General features: G+C 39.0%; 1 protein-coding gene across 2 annotated transcripts; it reads left to right on the top strand.

Moving 5' to 3' along the window:
• The first annotated feature begins 7390 nt into the window (after window positions 1-7390).
• LOC105061338 (protein TOPLESS-RELATED PROTEIN 2) lies at window positions 7391-17646 on the top strand. 2 transcript variants are annotated; one of them, XM_010945350.4, is made up of 25 exons: window positions 7391-8350; window positions 8442-8621; window positions 8707-8820; window positions 8909-9067; window positions 9450-9630; window positions 9712-9838; window positions 9920-10026; window positions 10144-10282; window positions 10379-10488; window positions 10608-10677; window positions 10809-10882; window positions 10953-11048; window positions 11132-11227; window positions 11453-11580; window positions 11850-12084; window positions 12175-12342; window positions 12693-12797; window positions 13028-13177; window positions 13772-13882; window positions 13959-14138; window positions 14261-14389; window positions 15107-15202; window positions 15503-15688; window positions 16258-16430; window positions 17047-17646. In XM_010945350.4, the coding sequence occupies exons 1-25, from the start codon at window positions 8271-8273 to the stop codon at window positions 17258-17260; spliced, it is 3408 nt and encodes a 1135-aa protein (XP_010943652.1). In that variant the 5' UTR covers window positions 7391-8270; the 3' UTR covers window positions 17261-17646. The 2 variants fall into 2 exon arrangements, with proteins under 2 accessions (XP_010943652.1, XP_010943653.1); XM_010945351.4 differs by having other exon boundaries at window positions 8053-8350; window positions 9712-9832; window positions 17047-17483.
• The last annotated feature ends 383 nt before the right edge of the window (window positions 17647-18029 follow it).

Here is an 18029-nt window from a genome sequence, read left to right on the forward strand (position 1 = left end):
TACCTAAATTTCTAATTCAATGACAGAAGGCTGCTGGGTGTAGTCAAGTACTTGACTTGTCGGTGCGTATGTCAAGATGAGATTGACCACTCCAGTTCAGGAGCTGTGTACAGTCGTATTTCAATTTAGCAAAACCTTGACCAGGATAGTCCTAGTGAGGAGTCACAGGACTGTTTGAGTTAAGCACGATTCGGATGATCTGATCAGGATTGACAGTTTAATCCTGAGTCGTCCTATATACAGGGGTCAAAAGGGATGAATTATACAGTAACCATATTCGCATAGGTTCTGAGTGTTGTGATTACGACTATTCGGACATCGGGTACCATTGCTAGATGGTCACTTCGATTAGTACAGGAATTGGTTCCTATACTACCGGCTTAGATTCGAATCTGCGGGGTTACACACATTAGAGATTCCTATCTGATCTGATGGCTGGTGAAGAGTCCCACTGGACTGGGACTCTTCGACCAAGAGTCCTAATGCTCGAAAATTCTGAGTCCTACGTGTCTGAGACTCTATGATCGAGAATCAGGATTCTCTGATCATGAGTTCTATACATTTTGGATATCGGGGTCACGAGTCCCACTGGTTTGGGACTCTTCGATCAGGGTTTCATATCGATAGACTTTGATGCCCGATTGCCCATCGAATTTGGACTCAGTATTTATGAGAGATTTAATTAGTGATTTGATCATTAATTAACTCAATTTGATTGAGTAATTATTTTTGGATCAAGTCCAACTGAATTAGATTCAGTTGGGTTTGATCCAATTAGGTTAAGAGTTGACCTAATCACCGAGGTGGTTTGGTCCCTGATCTGATCAGAGGTTGGGCTTAGTCAATTTCTGATTTGATTAGAATTTTATTAAGCCTAATTAAGCCTAATTGTGTTGGATTTAACTTAGTCTAATTGTGCCTAACCTATTTTAATAAGGTTGGTTCAATTAGGTTGATTTAATATTTGAAACCACCTTGACTTATCTCCCTGCGCCACCTCACCTCACCTGCGCCTATTTGAATTCACGAGAAATAAGTTCTCGTGAATTTTCTCTCATGCAGAAGCCTTCCCATGCCCTCCCTTGTGCGCCACTTGTGTGGATAATGATAAGGTTGGTTGGCCATTCAAATTCAAATAATGTTTGAATTTGAATGGGCAACTAATCCATGCGCCACCTTATCCTTTTATGTGCCCCATTCTCTACACGAGAAAAAATTTCTCGTGTAAATTCTCTACGCACAAAGAACCCATGCCCTTTCTCTTCTCACGCCTTGAGTGGATAAGGATAGGTTGGTTGGTATTTGAATTCAAATTCGATTTGAATTCAAATGAGCAACCACCTAGCTTTATCCTCTCACGCGGTGAAAATGCTGAAAAGATGCGGTCTTGCACCATTTTAAAATGAGAGAGAAGGTGGGGCATGCGCATATCTGATCTGAGAGAGAAAGGATGGTGTGAGAAAGGCCTTCTGTATGAGAAAAGAAAAGAAAAGAAGAGAAAAGAAAAGAAACAGAAAGGGCGCAGGGTTTTTCTGAGAGTACCCTAGGGTTTATGTCTAGAATTCGGAAAGTGAAAAGGTGAGCTACGAGTGTCGTGAGTCCACTAAACTTCAGAAAGAGCTTCATCAACCTCTCTACTATCTCTGCTGACGATCCAGAGTATCCAAAAAATTGGCAGACACTGATCGAAGGAGTTCGATCAGCATCAACCGTCGAAAGGATTCTGCAACGAACTAGCATTCGTGAGGAGCTGATCAGATCGGAAGCTTCGTGTGGATGATCCGTGGAGGTCAGACATACTGTGTGACTGTATTACAATGATCAGACCTTTTCGACGATGATCAGACTGTAGCGATCAACTACCTGCACGAAGGTAATGTGTTCTGAACATATAACAGTAAAATATTTACTGTAGAAGTTTAAATTTCAAATTTAAATGCATGCTATATATATCATATTTAGATCCTTGTGTAGGATTAATACATGTTAATTAATTAGATTAATTAATAATTTCTGCTGTAAAATTATAATTTAAAAAAAAAATTTAAAATTATCGTTTTATCCCTACACTGAAATTCACTTCAAATGGTATCAGAGCAGGTTCTAAAATATGATATACATTTGCATGCATAGATTAAGTAGTAATCTAAAAGTTTAAATTTGAAATTTAAAATTTAAAATTTATTTAAAATTTCAAATTTAAAATTTAAAATTTAAAATTTAAAATTCAAAAATTCAAAAATTTGAAATTTGAAATTTGTTTGAAATTTGAAATTCAAAATTTGAAATTTAAAATTTGAAATTTAAATTTTAAAATTGGTATATTTAGATATACTTGATCCAAGTAGCAAGTAGTCTAATTGGGTTGGTTGCCATGGTCGTCTGGTCATAGGAGAAAAGTAGGGTTTAAAGGCCTTCTCCTCCCATTCGATGGGATTCTCCTATGGCGGTAAGGGTGTCGAGCGATTATATCCCATGCAGACGAAGCAGTGAAAGGACTTAATTGTAATTAAAGGTTCAATTATAAAATTTATCATGAATGTGTTAGATTAGATCTAAAGGAATATTCATGATTTATTTTGATTGAGTTATTTTCTGTTATGTAATTAGCAATAGGATTGCTGTTTATGAAATGTGCTGATCTGTTTGTGAAATGAGTCAACATATTTGGTGAATAGAAAATAAAATCTTTCAAATTTGAAAATTATTTTCGAAATGCCAAACTCTGACCCATCAGTCCAAATACTTAATTAAAAGAATTAAGTGTTGTCTAATTGGTCTAGAATTGTGAATTAAGACCTAAGACAATTGCATAAACTTGTGGGTCAATGGGTTAGATGGATTAGGTCCATAATTGGGTTAGATCTAAGGTTAGCTTAAAGAAATGGACTAAATTAGAGTAATTGATCAAATCTAATCAAAAGTTGAATTAGATTAGGTCAAATAGCCAATGCACCATAGGTCAAATAACCACTCACACCACTACAGCATCAAAAAAATCACTAATGAGTGAATAGATATCCCAATAATTTTTCATGTTGGTCACGCTCAGTGTAAGTTGTTCTCGAACAACTACCTGTACTCTCATCTTAGTATCCGTATACAATAGATTCGAGACTCATCTGTCCGAAAAGGAGATGATCCATACATCGATCTTAATTAGATCGATCACTGTCCTTTGTAATGAACCTATAATCGAGAGCATTTAGAAACTAACCACTAATAATGTATGTCTCAAATTTTCAATACTTTGAGAATATACAAAATTATCTTTGTTAATTTCTAGGACAAATCATGGATATATAAATATGATTAAAAATAAAAATTATTTTTATTAATAATAAAAATTTTATAAGCATAAAAATAAGTTCTAAAATTATAAAATATGTCAGTCAATAATTGACTTCTAGGACACATATGTAACACCAATATGATACCTGTCACGAGTCTAGGCCAAAGTGGACAATCCCTCATGCACGCGAGCATGGAGATCGAGCCATCTGATCTATCTAAGCCTCTGATCGCTTGACTGTAACAAGCATAATACTATATTAATATTAATAAAAATATTATATTAGTATAAATATTAAAATAATATTAAAATATAATAAATATTATAATATTAGTACTAGTATAAATATTATATTATATGCATATAAATTTTAGGATAATATTAATATCATATTATATTAAAATATATGAGGATAATATTTAAATAATATTTTCAAGAATTTGCATACTCCACAATCATATATTTACAACATTATTATCATTATAACCATCTATTGATATTTTATAAAATCTTAACCGTAGATTTTAAAAAAATATTTTTAGAAAAAAAAAATACTATCAATTTTCATCCCATTGAAAATTCAAAAATCCATCTTTTTCATAGATTTTCACTTCTTGTGAAATGTAGAAAGTATCTTCTCATAGAAAGAGTTTTTTCTATTCTCTCTTTTTTTAAAACTTCAACTAAACAAGAGATCCTCTTTCTACTTTTCAGGAATCTCTTCCCCCCTCTACTTCTCATGAACCAAACGAGTCCAGAAGAGGTCCATTAAGTTGTTTAGAGGAATTACATTAGCAACTTATCTTATGATTTGAATGTCTTAATGAAAGAATTTGCATGTGAAGTAGGGGTGGCAATTGAATCGGGTTGAATTTGAAAATCGTCAATCCAAATTCGATCTATTTATTAAAATAAAAAATTCAGATCTAAACCCGATCTGTTTATAAAATAGATAACTAGACCCGATCCACTTAATCTGTTTATTTAACAGATCAAATTAGATTAAATAGGTTAAATTGATCGGGTTAAATAGATCAGAAACAGGTTAAATAAATTTTAAATAAGTTAAATGGATTAACAGATTAAATGGGTTAAATATGTTTGACTCAATCCGGTTTGAATATTAAATAAGTTAAACAGATTAAACGGATCAGATATTTGAAATCTAAATTCCATCTAAATATTAAACAGATTAAATGGATCGACGTATTTATGATTCAAATCTATTTATGGTAGATTGAATATGGATCGGATTGATAAGTCGAATCATATTTTGCTGATTCTAATATAAAATTATAGGATGTATAGCTAGAAAAAATATACATCTATCGTGCTAATAATTGGCCAAAATATCCATGCATGCAACAATATCCTATGATGGGTCGATTTGCAATATGCAAGTGTTGTAAGTTTATATGCGAGAACCATGCCAATCTGGAAAAGAATAATCATGGCTGGCAGCAATCATGGTCGGCAATTAATTGATAACTATGACGTGCCATTTGAAAATGCTTGACAAGTGATGACTCTCTTTACACGCATCATTCATCACTCATCCACAAGCCATGTATTGTAGACTGCGTGCGAACTGGGTTACTAAAAAAAAAAAAATTTAAGACTCCCATGAAGAGTCGCATTGAAGTATATAAAAAAGGAAGCCCAATAAAATTTAGTCAGACTCACGAGGAGACAGAGTAGCACTCTCCTGCCTCTCTTTTGCGTTTTATTTTCATTTTTATGATTTTAGGGTTTCCTTTCCTCCCTCTCAAGTTTAAAAATAGCAGTGCTTGTTAGGCCATCGCTGTTGGTCCTCATCCGGATCAGGCGGATGAACAGTCCGCAGTGAGTGCAATTGCTTCATACCCACATCATGAGCTACGCTGACCCCGTCAAATTTGTGGTGCTCACCACGCACCAGCTTTACCACCATACCAGTCTGCCCACGTACCAAACTGCATGCTAGCCACCCAACATCAAATCCACCACCTTGTTAATTCTTTGTTTTTTTTTTGGTACGTACCTTCGTAATTTCTTTTCGTGACATAGGTATCTCTCTTCTTGCGAGAATAGTACAATAATACACATTTAAAAAAGCTAATAAAAATGCCAGGATGTCGACGTGCTCAGACGGCTTCCACGAAACACGAGAACGTCGGGACCGTCCAACCGCTCCCAAGCCATCGTTTTGTCCTACATGGCCGGTATTTGAAGCAGAATTTATCGTATCGCGATTTATCGCGCGAAATCCCGAGATTTGGGTACTGCTTCGATTCACGTGCAATTATTTTATTCTATACCTTCTTTTAATGATGGGACAGCTGGGGCATTTTCGTCCACAGGTGGAAAGCCCATCCCGACGAAATAGTGATACGATTCGTTGTCAGCGCCTCGTTCCAGCCGTACGCGGCCCTCTTTTACAAAATTACATCTGTGTCCCTTTTCGGTCCCGTCGTAGGCCCATGCTCTTTAATTGATGACCCGTTAATTAAATAAGAACGATGTGTCGCCCCAAATTAATTAAAGCGTGCCCTTAAGATTTAATTTGTCTCCACTGCTGTCCTAATTCCGAACGTGTCCATCACCTTTTGCCACGTGCCCCAAGTTGGAACGTGGCATGCTGGGGACCGTCGAATCCGGCCCATTAATGCCCGAGAAAACCGTCGCAGATGAGGCGAATTGTCCACTGTACAGAGTGAAATTATTTAATATAAAATCGACGCATCGGTGAGTGGTCCATCAGGCCCATCAACGGCGATATATAATCAATATTTTTTTTGGGTAAAATATATAATCAGTGTTTGAATGGACCGTGGTGCGAGCATGTCAGAGCTGAGGCCACCGATTTGGTTACCTCCTCCCATTGGTGGAAGTGGAAATTACTCTTAGGCGGCCTCCTCCAGCTGGACTGGATACACGCGGGGCCCATGGGAGCCCAAACGGACGGGCCGGGTTCGTCGTGCCAAAAAATGGTGTTCCTTTCGTCGCTAGATTAGGTGTACCAGCGCCCTAAAACCATGTGAGAAGAGTTGCTGCATGATAGGGACGGCCCTGATTTAACTATACTGCATCCAACTTTTTAGTGGACCATATTGCCCCTTCAATGCAGCGTGGGAGGTCGGTTAATTCCGGGGGATCTGAGAAGTCTGAATCCGGACCCTCCAACGCCCTTGCCTGTGCTGGAAGCGGGAAAGGACACGACCGTAATTTTATCAAAGTTGGCGCCTCTTTTTCGCGAAAGGGCAAAAGGCCAGAAAAAGCGAACTGACAGGGAGGGGGAGGGAATCCGGCACTCACGTGATTAGATTGGTCGGTACCATTCGTGTCCATATCCTAGTGGCTAGAGAACGGCAGTTTCCCGTTCTGGGACCCTGCCACGCGTTTCGATCTCGCCGTACGCTATTATTCCAGGCCTGATACAAAATTAGAAAAGGGCAATCGATTCTTTGAGAAGCACGAGCCCTTATCATTGCAACCGATGATAACTGCGTGGGCTTATCGATCTGACATGTGACAGCCACAGCGCATTACCTCTAGACAGCGACAACCCCATCGGTGGCCTATATTATATTAAATTCGATGAAATTACCTCAAGTCTGAGTTTTTGAACTACTCCCAGCATCTCGTGAAATTTATAATTGGAACGAGAGTGCGTGTTATGAAATCGCTGTCATCCCTAAAAATCGAGATGCCGCTTGGTAAACTTTCAAATGAGAGAGTAAATGGGTACGAGGAAGTATGACGTGGCGGGGGAAGACGAAGTGAAATAAAAAGACGGAAATGCCCTGGGTCGCCCTCGGGAGCCGCAGATACCTTTACCTTTAGAATGAAATGACTATTTTGCCCTTGAGGGCCTCCTTGAAACCGACAAGGACTTTCTCTTCCCGGATTGCCCCTCGCGACGTGACGAGCGATTCCCATTTTTACCGAAATGCCCCTATGCGGCCGTACTGGAGGCCAGATACCGACGTCACAAGGGGCTGGCAGGATGGTAATTTGGGGTAAAACGAGGTGCTGTGATCGGATACCGGTGGCGACCTAATCGCCAGGGTTTCCTCACTATAAAATGGGGGGAGGAGAGATAGAGCGAGCCGATCGAGGCGAGTCAGGGCTATAAAAGGCGAGAGAGAGGGCAGTAGAGAGAAGCAAGCACGGCGGCTGGAGAGAGAGAATCGGAGGCGAGACGAGAACGAAGGGTTTCTCTCTCCTCGAAACCCTAGAAATCGATCGAGGGATCCATCTCTAGGTTTTCAATCTGCTTCTTGTTTGGAAATATTTGTTCTTTCTCGGTTTCTCGAGGGATCGGGTTCAGATCGAGGGTTTGTCTGGGGGGATTTGGAGACACGACGTTTCTCCGGCACCAGATCGGCTGTAGATCGCTGGGACAAGCTCTCTGTCGGTTGTAATAGCGTTCTTGTAAGGGTTTTCCTCTTCCTCTTTCCATTTTCTCGGTGGATTTTTGGATTCCGCTGGTGGATATAGGGATTTTTAAGGGTTTCGAGTGGCGCGGGGTTTGTTATACTCTTTGTTTTGGATTTATGTGTTTAAAGCAGCTGGATGGAGGACGTGGTGAAGGTTTGTTGAGGGTAACTATTCTCTGAGTTAGGGGTTTTCCCGGTTTTGGCTGAGATCTTTGTAGTATATGAGGTGTTGGGAAGGATTTCAGGAGAAAAAAATCAGATTTATTAAATGTACCTTGAAGTGTTCTACTTATTATTTACGATGCGTGACTCTTGCTTTTGTATCTGAGAACTGGAAAGTCGGTTTTCCGGTTTAGATCTTTATAACAAAGTGATGTTGGTGAAGAAGAAGTTTTTCTAAAGATTTTGGTACGATAGAGAGTAAAAAGACCGCACCTTTTGGAACTGATTAGGAAGGGATCCTGTGGTTTGGAGGACTGCTGGTGTTTTGTCTTGTCCTTTTCCTTTTGAGATATAAATAACAGATCTTTGCGCTGGAGCGTTTAGGGATTCCGGGAACCATGTCGTCGTTGAGCAGGGAACTAGTTTTCCTGATACTGCAGTTCTTGGACGAGGAGAAGTTCAAAGAAACTGTTCATAAGTAAGTCGCCTTCTTCTTCTTTGGCTGTTCGTTTAAAGCTCTTACCTTTACCGTTCTGCTCTCTTACACAACTGGTCTTCTTGGATCCTAGGTTGGAGCAAGAGTCGGGCTTTTACTTTAATATGAAATACTTTGAGGATCAAGTCCAGGCAGGGGAATGGGATGAAGTTGAACGGTATCTTGGGGGATTCACAAAGGTCGAGGACAATCGCTACTCCATGAAAATCTTCTTCGAGATTAGGAAGCAGAAGTACCTTGAAGCACTTGATAGGTGGGATTTTGGTTTTTGTGAAGCTTATTATCTGGACTTTAAATATGTCCAGGTTCTTTGAATCGGTTATTCTGCTTCCTTTCAGGCATGACAGAGCGAAAGCTGTTGAGATACTTGTGAAAGACCTCAAGGTTTTTGCTTCTTTCAATGAAGAACTTTTCAAGGAGATCACCCAATTGCTTACCTTGGAGAATTTCAGGTATCCCTTCTGGGTTGTTTTCTCCTTCCAGATATGTCTTTTTATTTCTTTTCATAATGTGGTATGCACTATATTTTTGTGTATGCAGGCAGAATGAGCAGCTTTCCAAGTATGGGGATACAAAATCTGCCCGAAACATAATGCTCATGGAGCTTAAGAAGCTGATTGAAGCTAATCCTTTATTTCGTGATAAGCTTACTTTCCCACCCTTTAAAGCTTCTAGGCTGCGTACATTGATCAACCAAAGGTATAAATTTGTTTTATTTAGCACTCTATTATTCCTTTCCATATGCCCACCATAACTAGTTTTGGTATTACCTGGTGATAACTAGACCAAATAACCATCCGGTATCCCCTTCAGTGGAATTAGAGAATATAATAAATGCTTTCAGCGGTCATGCTAGGACCCTCTTTCCTTAAAAGCGTATGTGCATGAACCTTTGTGCAGTGATTTATCTTCTTACCATAAGTCATATATCAAGACATAGGAGCTTTTTCGTAGATTAATATCTAAATCTGGGAGCGTGATAGAAATGTGGGATAATTATTCATTTATCCCTGTTTCATGTAAATTATTTTTCTTGTTTAGCCCAGTTGCATATCTGACTTATCTATTCTCTTGTTTTCAGTCTGAACTGGCAACATCAACTTTGTAAGAATCCACGCTCCAATCCTGATATCAAAACACTTTTTACTGATCACTCATGTGCTGCTCCTAGCAATGGAGCCCGTGCTCCTCCCCCTACCAATGGCCCCCTTGTAGGGCCAATTCCCAAGTCTGGGGCATTTCCTCCAATTGGTGCTCATAGTGTAAGGGGACTAGATTAACCAATTTTCTGAACCTTTCTTCTCATTCCATGTCATTGATTAATGTCATGGTACTTGATGCAGCCATTCCAACCGGTTGTTTCTCCATCTGCAAGTGCCATTGCAGGGTGGATGACGAATGCTAACCAATCTTTACCACATGCTGCTGTGCCGCAAGGACCCCCAGGGCTGGTGCAGCCTCCGGGTACATGTGAGCCTCTTTTAGATGTCCCCCCATTCATCATTGACTTGATTGATTATGGCTTGACTGAGCCTATGATATGTTTTGCAGCTGCATTTTTAAAGCACCCAAGGACTCCTACGAGTACTCCTGGAATGGATTATCAAACTGCAGACTCTGAACACTTGAAGAGAATGCGTACTGGCCCATCAGATGAGGCACGGAATAAAATAAAATCCCTTGAATTTTCCAAATTTGTTCCTGGTTATAGCTTGGCCTTCTTTAACTCTGGACCTATTTATTTTCTTGTGCTATAATAACGAAGTGAATTTTAGGTCTCATTTGCTGGTGCATCTCATCCACCTAATATTTATTCTCAAGATGATCTTCCCAGAACTGTGGTGCGGAACCTTAATCAGGGTTCAAATGTCATGAGCTTGGATTTCCATCCAGTGCAACAAACGATTCTTCTAGGTACGTGTCTGCATTCACCTGTATAGTAGCACAAATTAACTGGTAACAATTTTCCTTCATTTGATTCATTTATATGATATCTTGTTTTTATCATAGTTGGAACCAATGTTGGTGACATTGGGATATGGGAAGTTGGATCTCGAGAAAGGATAGCACATAAGACATTCAAGGTTTGGGATGTCTCAGCTTGTTCATTGCCATTACAGGTGCTCTCTCAAACTTAAAATGAATTGCAGTTGCTTTATCAAATGATATATGTGTCCAATTGTGCTTTCAGACTACACTTTTCCTGCCCATCTTACAGTGATCCCAATTCAATTTCCAGGCAGCGCTAATGAAAGATGCTACAATATCTGTCAATCGGTGCTTGTGGAGTCCTGATGGATCTTTTCTTGGTACGGTGAAAGCAAATTACTTATCTATTCGGTGATATTTTTATTTATGCTTTATATGCCTCTGAACTTTGCAAGCTTGTTTTATGCTTGATTTTTTTAGTATCATTCTAATTCTTTGTTATTTCGTGTAGGTGTTGCATTTTCAAAACATATTGTTCAGACATATGCTTTTATTCCAAATGGAGAGCTGAGACAACAATTGGAGGTGAGTTGAAGAGGGTAATTTTGGCAAAGCAACCATATATTTGCTTCTGATTTGTTGCATATTTATGTAGATTGATGCTCATTTAGGCGGTGTTAATGACATTGCCTTTTCCCATCCCAACAAGAGTTTGTCGATTATTACATGCGGTGATGACAAGATAATAAAGGTCAGAAGCAGGCAGGGGACTCCAATTGATTTTTGAAAATATTGTGGAAAGTTGTATTCTTACAATGCTTACATGAGTGGCAGGTGTGGGATGCTACAACAGGACAGAAGCAATACATGTTTGAAGGGCATGAAGCTCCTGTATACTCTGTCTGCCCTCATTATAAGGAGTCTATTCAGGTTCTTTTTCTTGTCTCATAGAGGTTCATTTCTGCTTGGTCGATTTTCAATCTCACAATTCTGAATGTTTTTATGTGTTGCTGCATGTTACAGTTGGTTTTATTAATTATTTTTTTTATCCTTGATAATGGTGTCTCGGAATTAGCTCTTGAAAGTTATCAGGATAGTTTTTTCTTCAATTATAACCATTTCTTGGATCCTTCTAATTCTAGTTCTTGCGTGCAGTTTATCTTCTCCACTGCTGTTGATGGGAAAATCAAAGCATGGCTATATGATTGTTTGGGATCCAGAGTCGACTATGATGCGCCTGGGCATTGGTGCACGGCAATGGCATATAGTGCAGATGGAACAAGGTCAAAAATTGTCTGTTTTACAGATAATCGTTAATACATTGACATTGATTACTATGCTAGCCTAGCGAACAACATTACTATTCTACCTAAGATTCAACTAATGCATAGAAATCATAGTACTATTTCTGTAAGTTGTGGAATCAATCAGTGTTCTTTTCTCCCATTTGCCAGTGTTTTAATTCTTAATTTGGATTGTGCCTTATACTGTACACCTAGGTGAAATTACCTTGCCATGGGGAAATGACATTTTCATCAACATTTATTTGCAGGCTTTTTTCCTGTGGAACGAGTAAAGATGGTGATTCCCATTTAGTTGAGTGGAATGAGACTGAAGGAGCTATTAAAAGGACATACTCTGGCTTTAGAAAACGTTCATTAGGTGTCGTCCAATTTGACACAACTAGGAACCGATTCCTGGCTGCTGGAGATGAATTTATGATTAAGTTCTGGGACATGGATAATACCAGTATACTAACCACCACAGATGCTGATAGTGGATTGCCTGTTAGTAGAATTTTCTTCGATAAAATTTTCCTTTAATTTGTGCCATGATGAAATTGATAGTTTACAAGTCTCCTTGCTTCTCTGATGCAGGCAAGCCCACGTCTAAGATTCAATAGAGAAGGTTCATTACTTGCAGTTACAACAAATGACAATGGTATTAAAATCTTAGCCAACACTGATGGGCAGCGCTTGCTAAGGATGCTTGAGAGTAGGGCATTTGAGGGATCCCGAGGGCTTTCCCAACAGATCAACACGAAGGTACTATATTGCCAACTTATTTTCCACAGATGGATATTATCTTTAAACATGCTTGACAGAGAGCTGACTGTGATGTGAAGCTGGTGGGTCACGTTGATGCAGACCTGCATGGTTACATGTGGGCTTATATGATTTATGGCTGAGATGTTAAACTACCATTTAAGAAATAATTGTTGAGAAAAAAAGTGAAATTTGTTCATGTCCTCTCCCTCACCCCCACCTTCCATGTGTAAAGAAGTGCTGGGCTGGGCTCTGGTTTCATTTTCTATCCACCCACAATGATATAGAATTAGCTTTTAGAAATACTTAAATGTATCAATGCTGTAACAACTGGTCTCTGCCTTCTGCAGTCTCCGCTGGTCAATGCGTTGGGTGCTGTTTCTAATGTTTCTAGCCCATTAGCCACTCCTGAGCGCCCTGATCGAGTCTTACCTGCTGTCTCAATGGGTAGCCTGGTGAGCCACTAATGAACTTAATATTGCTATTGGTAACATGCATATAACTACATAACCACAGCTTTTGGTGTTCTGTCATTCACCTCAGGCAAACAGAACCTCCACTGCACATGCACACCTGCACACACACAATACATGTACATACATGCGTGTGTTTATATGCATATACATGCATATACATCTATGTATGTATGGGAAGCATTGAGGTAATAATGTTGAACAATTTGCAGGCTCCTATGGAAAACAATAGGATGGCTGATGTTAAGCCAAGGATTTCAGACGATGCTGACAAGATCAAAAGCTGGAAATTAGCTGAAATTGTGGACTCTGCTCATCTTAAAACCTTAAGGTTGCCTGACTCCATGACAGCAACTAGCAAGGTATACCGTCAATTGCACTGAAGAATTTATTGCAGCTACCTCTTACACTTCCGCTACCATAATTAAGATATTAAAGAACAAGTTAATCATTTGTATTGAGTAATTTTTACCGCTTTGAATCACTAGTATTTTGTTTTTGCGTATACTATTTATTGACACTATATATATTTATACATTGGTCATGATTGCTATTGGTATTAATTCTTGTAACTTGAAGAGCAATGCCTTTGAAGGTTGCCTGTGTGTATTAAAACAACTACAGGGATCCAAATCTATACTACTGAAGAGGCAATTCCTCCTACCATGAAAAATTCATGAGAATTGGTGACAACTATTTATATCTGTACACTTTGGTGTATGTTCAGTTTTATTTATTTTATGGAAGACCTGCTATTCAAAAGTAATTTTTATCATACAAAAATTTCTAAATAATCACGGTGCCTTTACTCATGCAACACTCCTTTCTATTTTTTATTTTTCTGGCTTAACTTTGAAAAACTCTTGCTTTTTGTCCCCTCGCTTATATAGTAACATACTTTTACAAAAATGAATGTGCCTTCTTAGCACCCAAGCTGATGTTCCTTTGATCTGCAGATTGTGCGATTGTTATATACGAACTCTGGGCTAGCGGTGTTGGCTCTTGCATCCAATGCCATACATAAGCTGTGGAAATGGCAGCGTTCTGAACGAAATCCATCTGGCAAGGTTAGTCTTGTTGTATGTGTTAAGTGAATCTATTTATTGTACCTGTATTTTCTAATGGTCATTTTTTTCTCTTCAGTCCACTGCATCTGTTGTCCCTCAGCTGTGGCAACCAGCAAATGGAATTCTCATGACCAATGAAACAAACGATAGCAACCCAGAAGAAGCAAATGCGTGTATTGCTTTGTCAAAGAATGACTCATATGTTATGTCAGCATCTGGTGGGAAGGTTTCTTTGTTCAATATGATGACATTCAAGGTACATGGCTTTTACAATACAGTCTTCGCATTGGATACAGCTTGATTTATTCTTCACTTTTAAAAGCCAACTTGCCTGTTTTTAATGGAACATTTGAAACTAATCTGTAAAATGCTTGACAGGTTATGACAACTTTCATGCCACCCCCTCCTGCAGCCACCTTCCTGGCATTCCACCCTCAAGACAACAATATTATTGCCATAGGAATGGAAGATTCTACTATTCAAATATACAATGTTCGAGTTGATGAGGTAATCATATGACATTTTGATTTTGTGCATAAGACTGGAAATCAATCCTAACCTCATGTTCTGGGAATTATTCGTTACTGTTGCTATTCTGGACATCATGTGCTTTCAGCAAGTTATTGGTTACAGCAGTATCATGTAACTTCTCAACTCAAAATTTTCACGACGTCCCTAGATCCAATTTGACTATTGTTTCCAGTTCTTCATTTTCCTCTTTGTATCTTTTAACAACTTGAACTTCAGAAGCTGGGCCTTTCTACATGTCCATGACACCTTTTTGTTTCTAGGTAGATTTTTTAATCTTTTTATGATTTTGGTTTTCAAGTCATATAGATATGTGTGCCATTTATGTCAGTACAACCAAAAACAAAAAATTCAAAATTTCATGACTTCCCTAAAATCCAATTTGACTATTATTTTGAGCTCTTTATTTTTCCCTCTCCATCTTTTAACAATTTGAACTTCAGAAGCTGGGCCTTAGTACGCCTGTAAGACCTTTTGGTTTCTTGGTTAACTGATAAATCTTTTTAAGTTTGGTTTTCAAGCCATAAGGAAATGTTATGCCATTCATGTCAGCACAACAAAAAGCAGAAGACCTGCCTAATGTGCACCTTGATATTTAGGACATATGCATTCATTGGATTATCTAAAATTGTCCTTTTCTATCTGCATCTGCGCTGGCATTCTCAATGTTACACAACATCTACTGCACACCTGCAGGTGAAAACCAAGCTCAAGGGTCACCAGAAGAAGATCACTGGCCTAGCATTTTCCCAGTCACTAAATGTGCTTGTCTCTTCAGGAGCCGATGCACAGGTATGCAATGTTTTAGCATTTTGTGGATCAAAGTTTGAAAGACGCAAAAGTAGCTTATGATCAGACCTTTGGTTTCTGGAAAATCCTTTGATGACATTTATTGCTAACATCACCAATCATTAACTCTTAAAGCCAGTATAGAAATGATGTCTTATTGGCTAGGCAAATTGGTCTCTTTTTGGATGCAGGATTATTAATAGCTTTTCTCCGCATCTTCCTTTAAGATGTGTTATGGGTATCACTCTATGTTTTGACTTACCTCGACTTTCATTGACTTCTATTTATCTGATTGACCTGCAGCTGTGTGTGTGGAGTATAGATGGATGGGAGAAGAAGAAATCGAGATTTATTCAGGCACCAGCTAGTCGTGCATCCCCATTAGTTGGGGATACCAAAGTTCAGTTTCATAATGATCAGGCACATCTTTTAGTTGTTCATGAAAGCCAACTGGCCATCTATGACAGCAAGCTTGAATGCTTGCGCTCGGTGAGTAATGTCCTTCACATATTGCAGTTTGGTATCATCATTTATAAAGGACATCTGCTTTCATACTTGCAAGCTCTCCTATTGCCAAATAGCCATTTGTATATTCTGTCATCCATCCTTGATTAATTGTATTCCAATTAAATAGCATTTTCTATTTTTTTTTCTAGTTAGAAAATAAATTCTGGATTTCATGATTTGGTCTCTCATGTTTATTACATTAAAACAATAAAAGAAGAATGTTTGAGCCATCTAAGGAGTAGCTCATCATTAGTTATGTTTTCTCACTTATTTTTTTTTTGCCCTTTCTGCACTTTTTCTATATTAACTTGCTTACATTGTAGACCAAGAAATATGAGAGGTTTTCTTCACTGGTAACAAACCTGTAATTACAGTTACAACAGTTAGCCATTGTTTTCTCTACTAATTCATTGTGCGCTATTCCTTCCATATGAGGCTTAATGGTGGATTCCTTCAAAGTCTATAGCCACGGTTACATATTTTCCACTTCCTGAGATTTTGCCTATTTCTGGTTGAATCAACTCATATTTTTTCTTTTATCCTGCAAGCAGTGGTCTCCAAGGGATGCATTACCAGCACCAATTTCAACTGCGATATACTCTTGCGATGGTTTGTTGGTGTATGCTGGATTCTGTGATGGTGCAGTTGGAGTTTTTGAAGCAGATGGCCTGAGGCTTCGTTGCAGGATTGCACCATCTGCCTACATATCACCTTCCGTTGCAAGGTATGTCGGTATTCTTAAACCTAAAGATGGAAGCTAAAATTCAATTATCAACATGCAATAAAAATTTGCGAACCATGCAGTTGTCTTGAATTACCTTAGAATCGGATAAAACCATGGTAACATAGGCAGCACATCAGGATATTTAATAATATGTATTTTGAATACGTCACTTTTAAGCAAAAATGTGCGAGTCTGTCCATTAAAGGTGTCATTTTGCATGCATATCATTTCTTGGTTCTGTTTATGCAACTTTTAATGATGACATGATAAAAACACAAACTTGAAAAATTTCAACACGAATCCAAACTTGGTCCCAAGTATTCCACTTTATGCGGTCACATGTTTGGATACCCTGCTTTTATTAACCTTAATTGGAGAGGTGGAAACTGGAGAAACCAAGCAGTCCTCTTTTCACGGCATTGTTCTAAACCTATTGGTACGCATATCCAGAGTTATGCAATTTGTTAGATATTTCCTTTGTCTTAATTAAATCGTTGCTTGTAAGGAATAAGTGGTGCATTTTACCATGCTATATTTATTCTTTTTAAATTGTTGCTTTTCTTTATTGTTGGGTTCTTATTTTTAGAAGCTCTTAAGTCTTGATGTTTCCCGACAGTGCTGGAACCGTTCATCCTATGGTGATTGCTGCCCACCCAACAGAATCCAACCAGTTTGCACTGGGAATGAATGATGGTGCAGTTCATGTGGTCGAGCCATCGGATGCTGAGCCAAAGTGGGGGGTGGTGCCACCTCAGGACAATGGAGCTCATCCGTCCATCTCCAATCCAGTGTTGACTAATAATCAGGCATCTGAAGCCCCTCCTAGGTGACTTGGGAGTGAAACGGCAAGTAGGCTAGGGAATTGAGCTGGCTTGCCTGAAAACCAGTAGCTCTCCAGCTTCAGAGGTGATCTCTTTTTGAATCTCGCCCGATGCCATACTGCCTGAGGACTTGGCGTATCCTCCCTTGTAAAGCATCTTATGATCTGTTTAGTGTCTTTGAGATATTCTTTTGTTGGTGGGTTGGGAGGATGGTAGTGTGTAAATTATATCATATTATGTGTCAGACATGGGAAAAAAACACGGTTAAGGCCTAAAGATCTGACAGACGTAGGAAGTGCGCGCGAGGTTCCCTCCCACACCCGCCTTTTGCTGACTGAAACCTTCTGAATTTTTTTTTTTTGGGGAACAAAAAAAAATCTCTTACAAATGCTGTATGCGTGTCTAAATTTGCTTAGGTGGCCTGTTTTTTGAGAGCTCTGATTTCTGTCCTCCAGCTTTGCCTGTAGAAGATAGCATGGCACGGTGTGAAAGCTTAGCTCCCCCACCCTTTTGTTTCCCCCAGCGTCCGCTTGAGCAGTGGAACTGCACTAAGAAAACCAAATCAGCTGCTGGTGCCTTGTGCAGGAAACGAAGTGCATCAGCTTTCAGGATTGGGGAATTCTATTCTGTTTCACTCTTACTGCTGATGTGCGAGTGGAATGGTACTGATGAGGCCTTTTCAGGCGGTCTAAAGCTTTTCCTCCTGTGAGGGGCAGAAAGCACAAGGGAAACGAGTCTCTAAGTGCGGAATACAAATATAATTTAGCTTTCCTCGCCA

The sequence above is a fragment of the Elaeis guineensis genome, chromosome 12 (genome assembly GCF_000442705.2).
Source record: "Elaeis guineensis isolate ETL-2024a chromosome 12, EG11, whole genome shotgun sequence".
Taxonomy (NCBI): Eukaryota; Viridiplantae; Streptophyta; class Magnoliopsida; order Arecales; family Arecaceae; genus Elaeis; species Elaeis guineensis.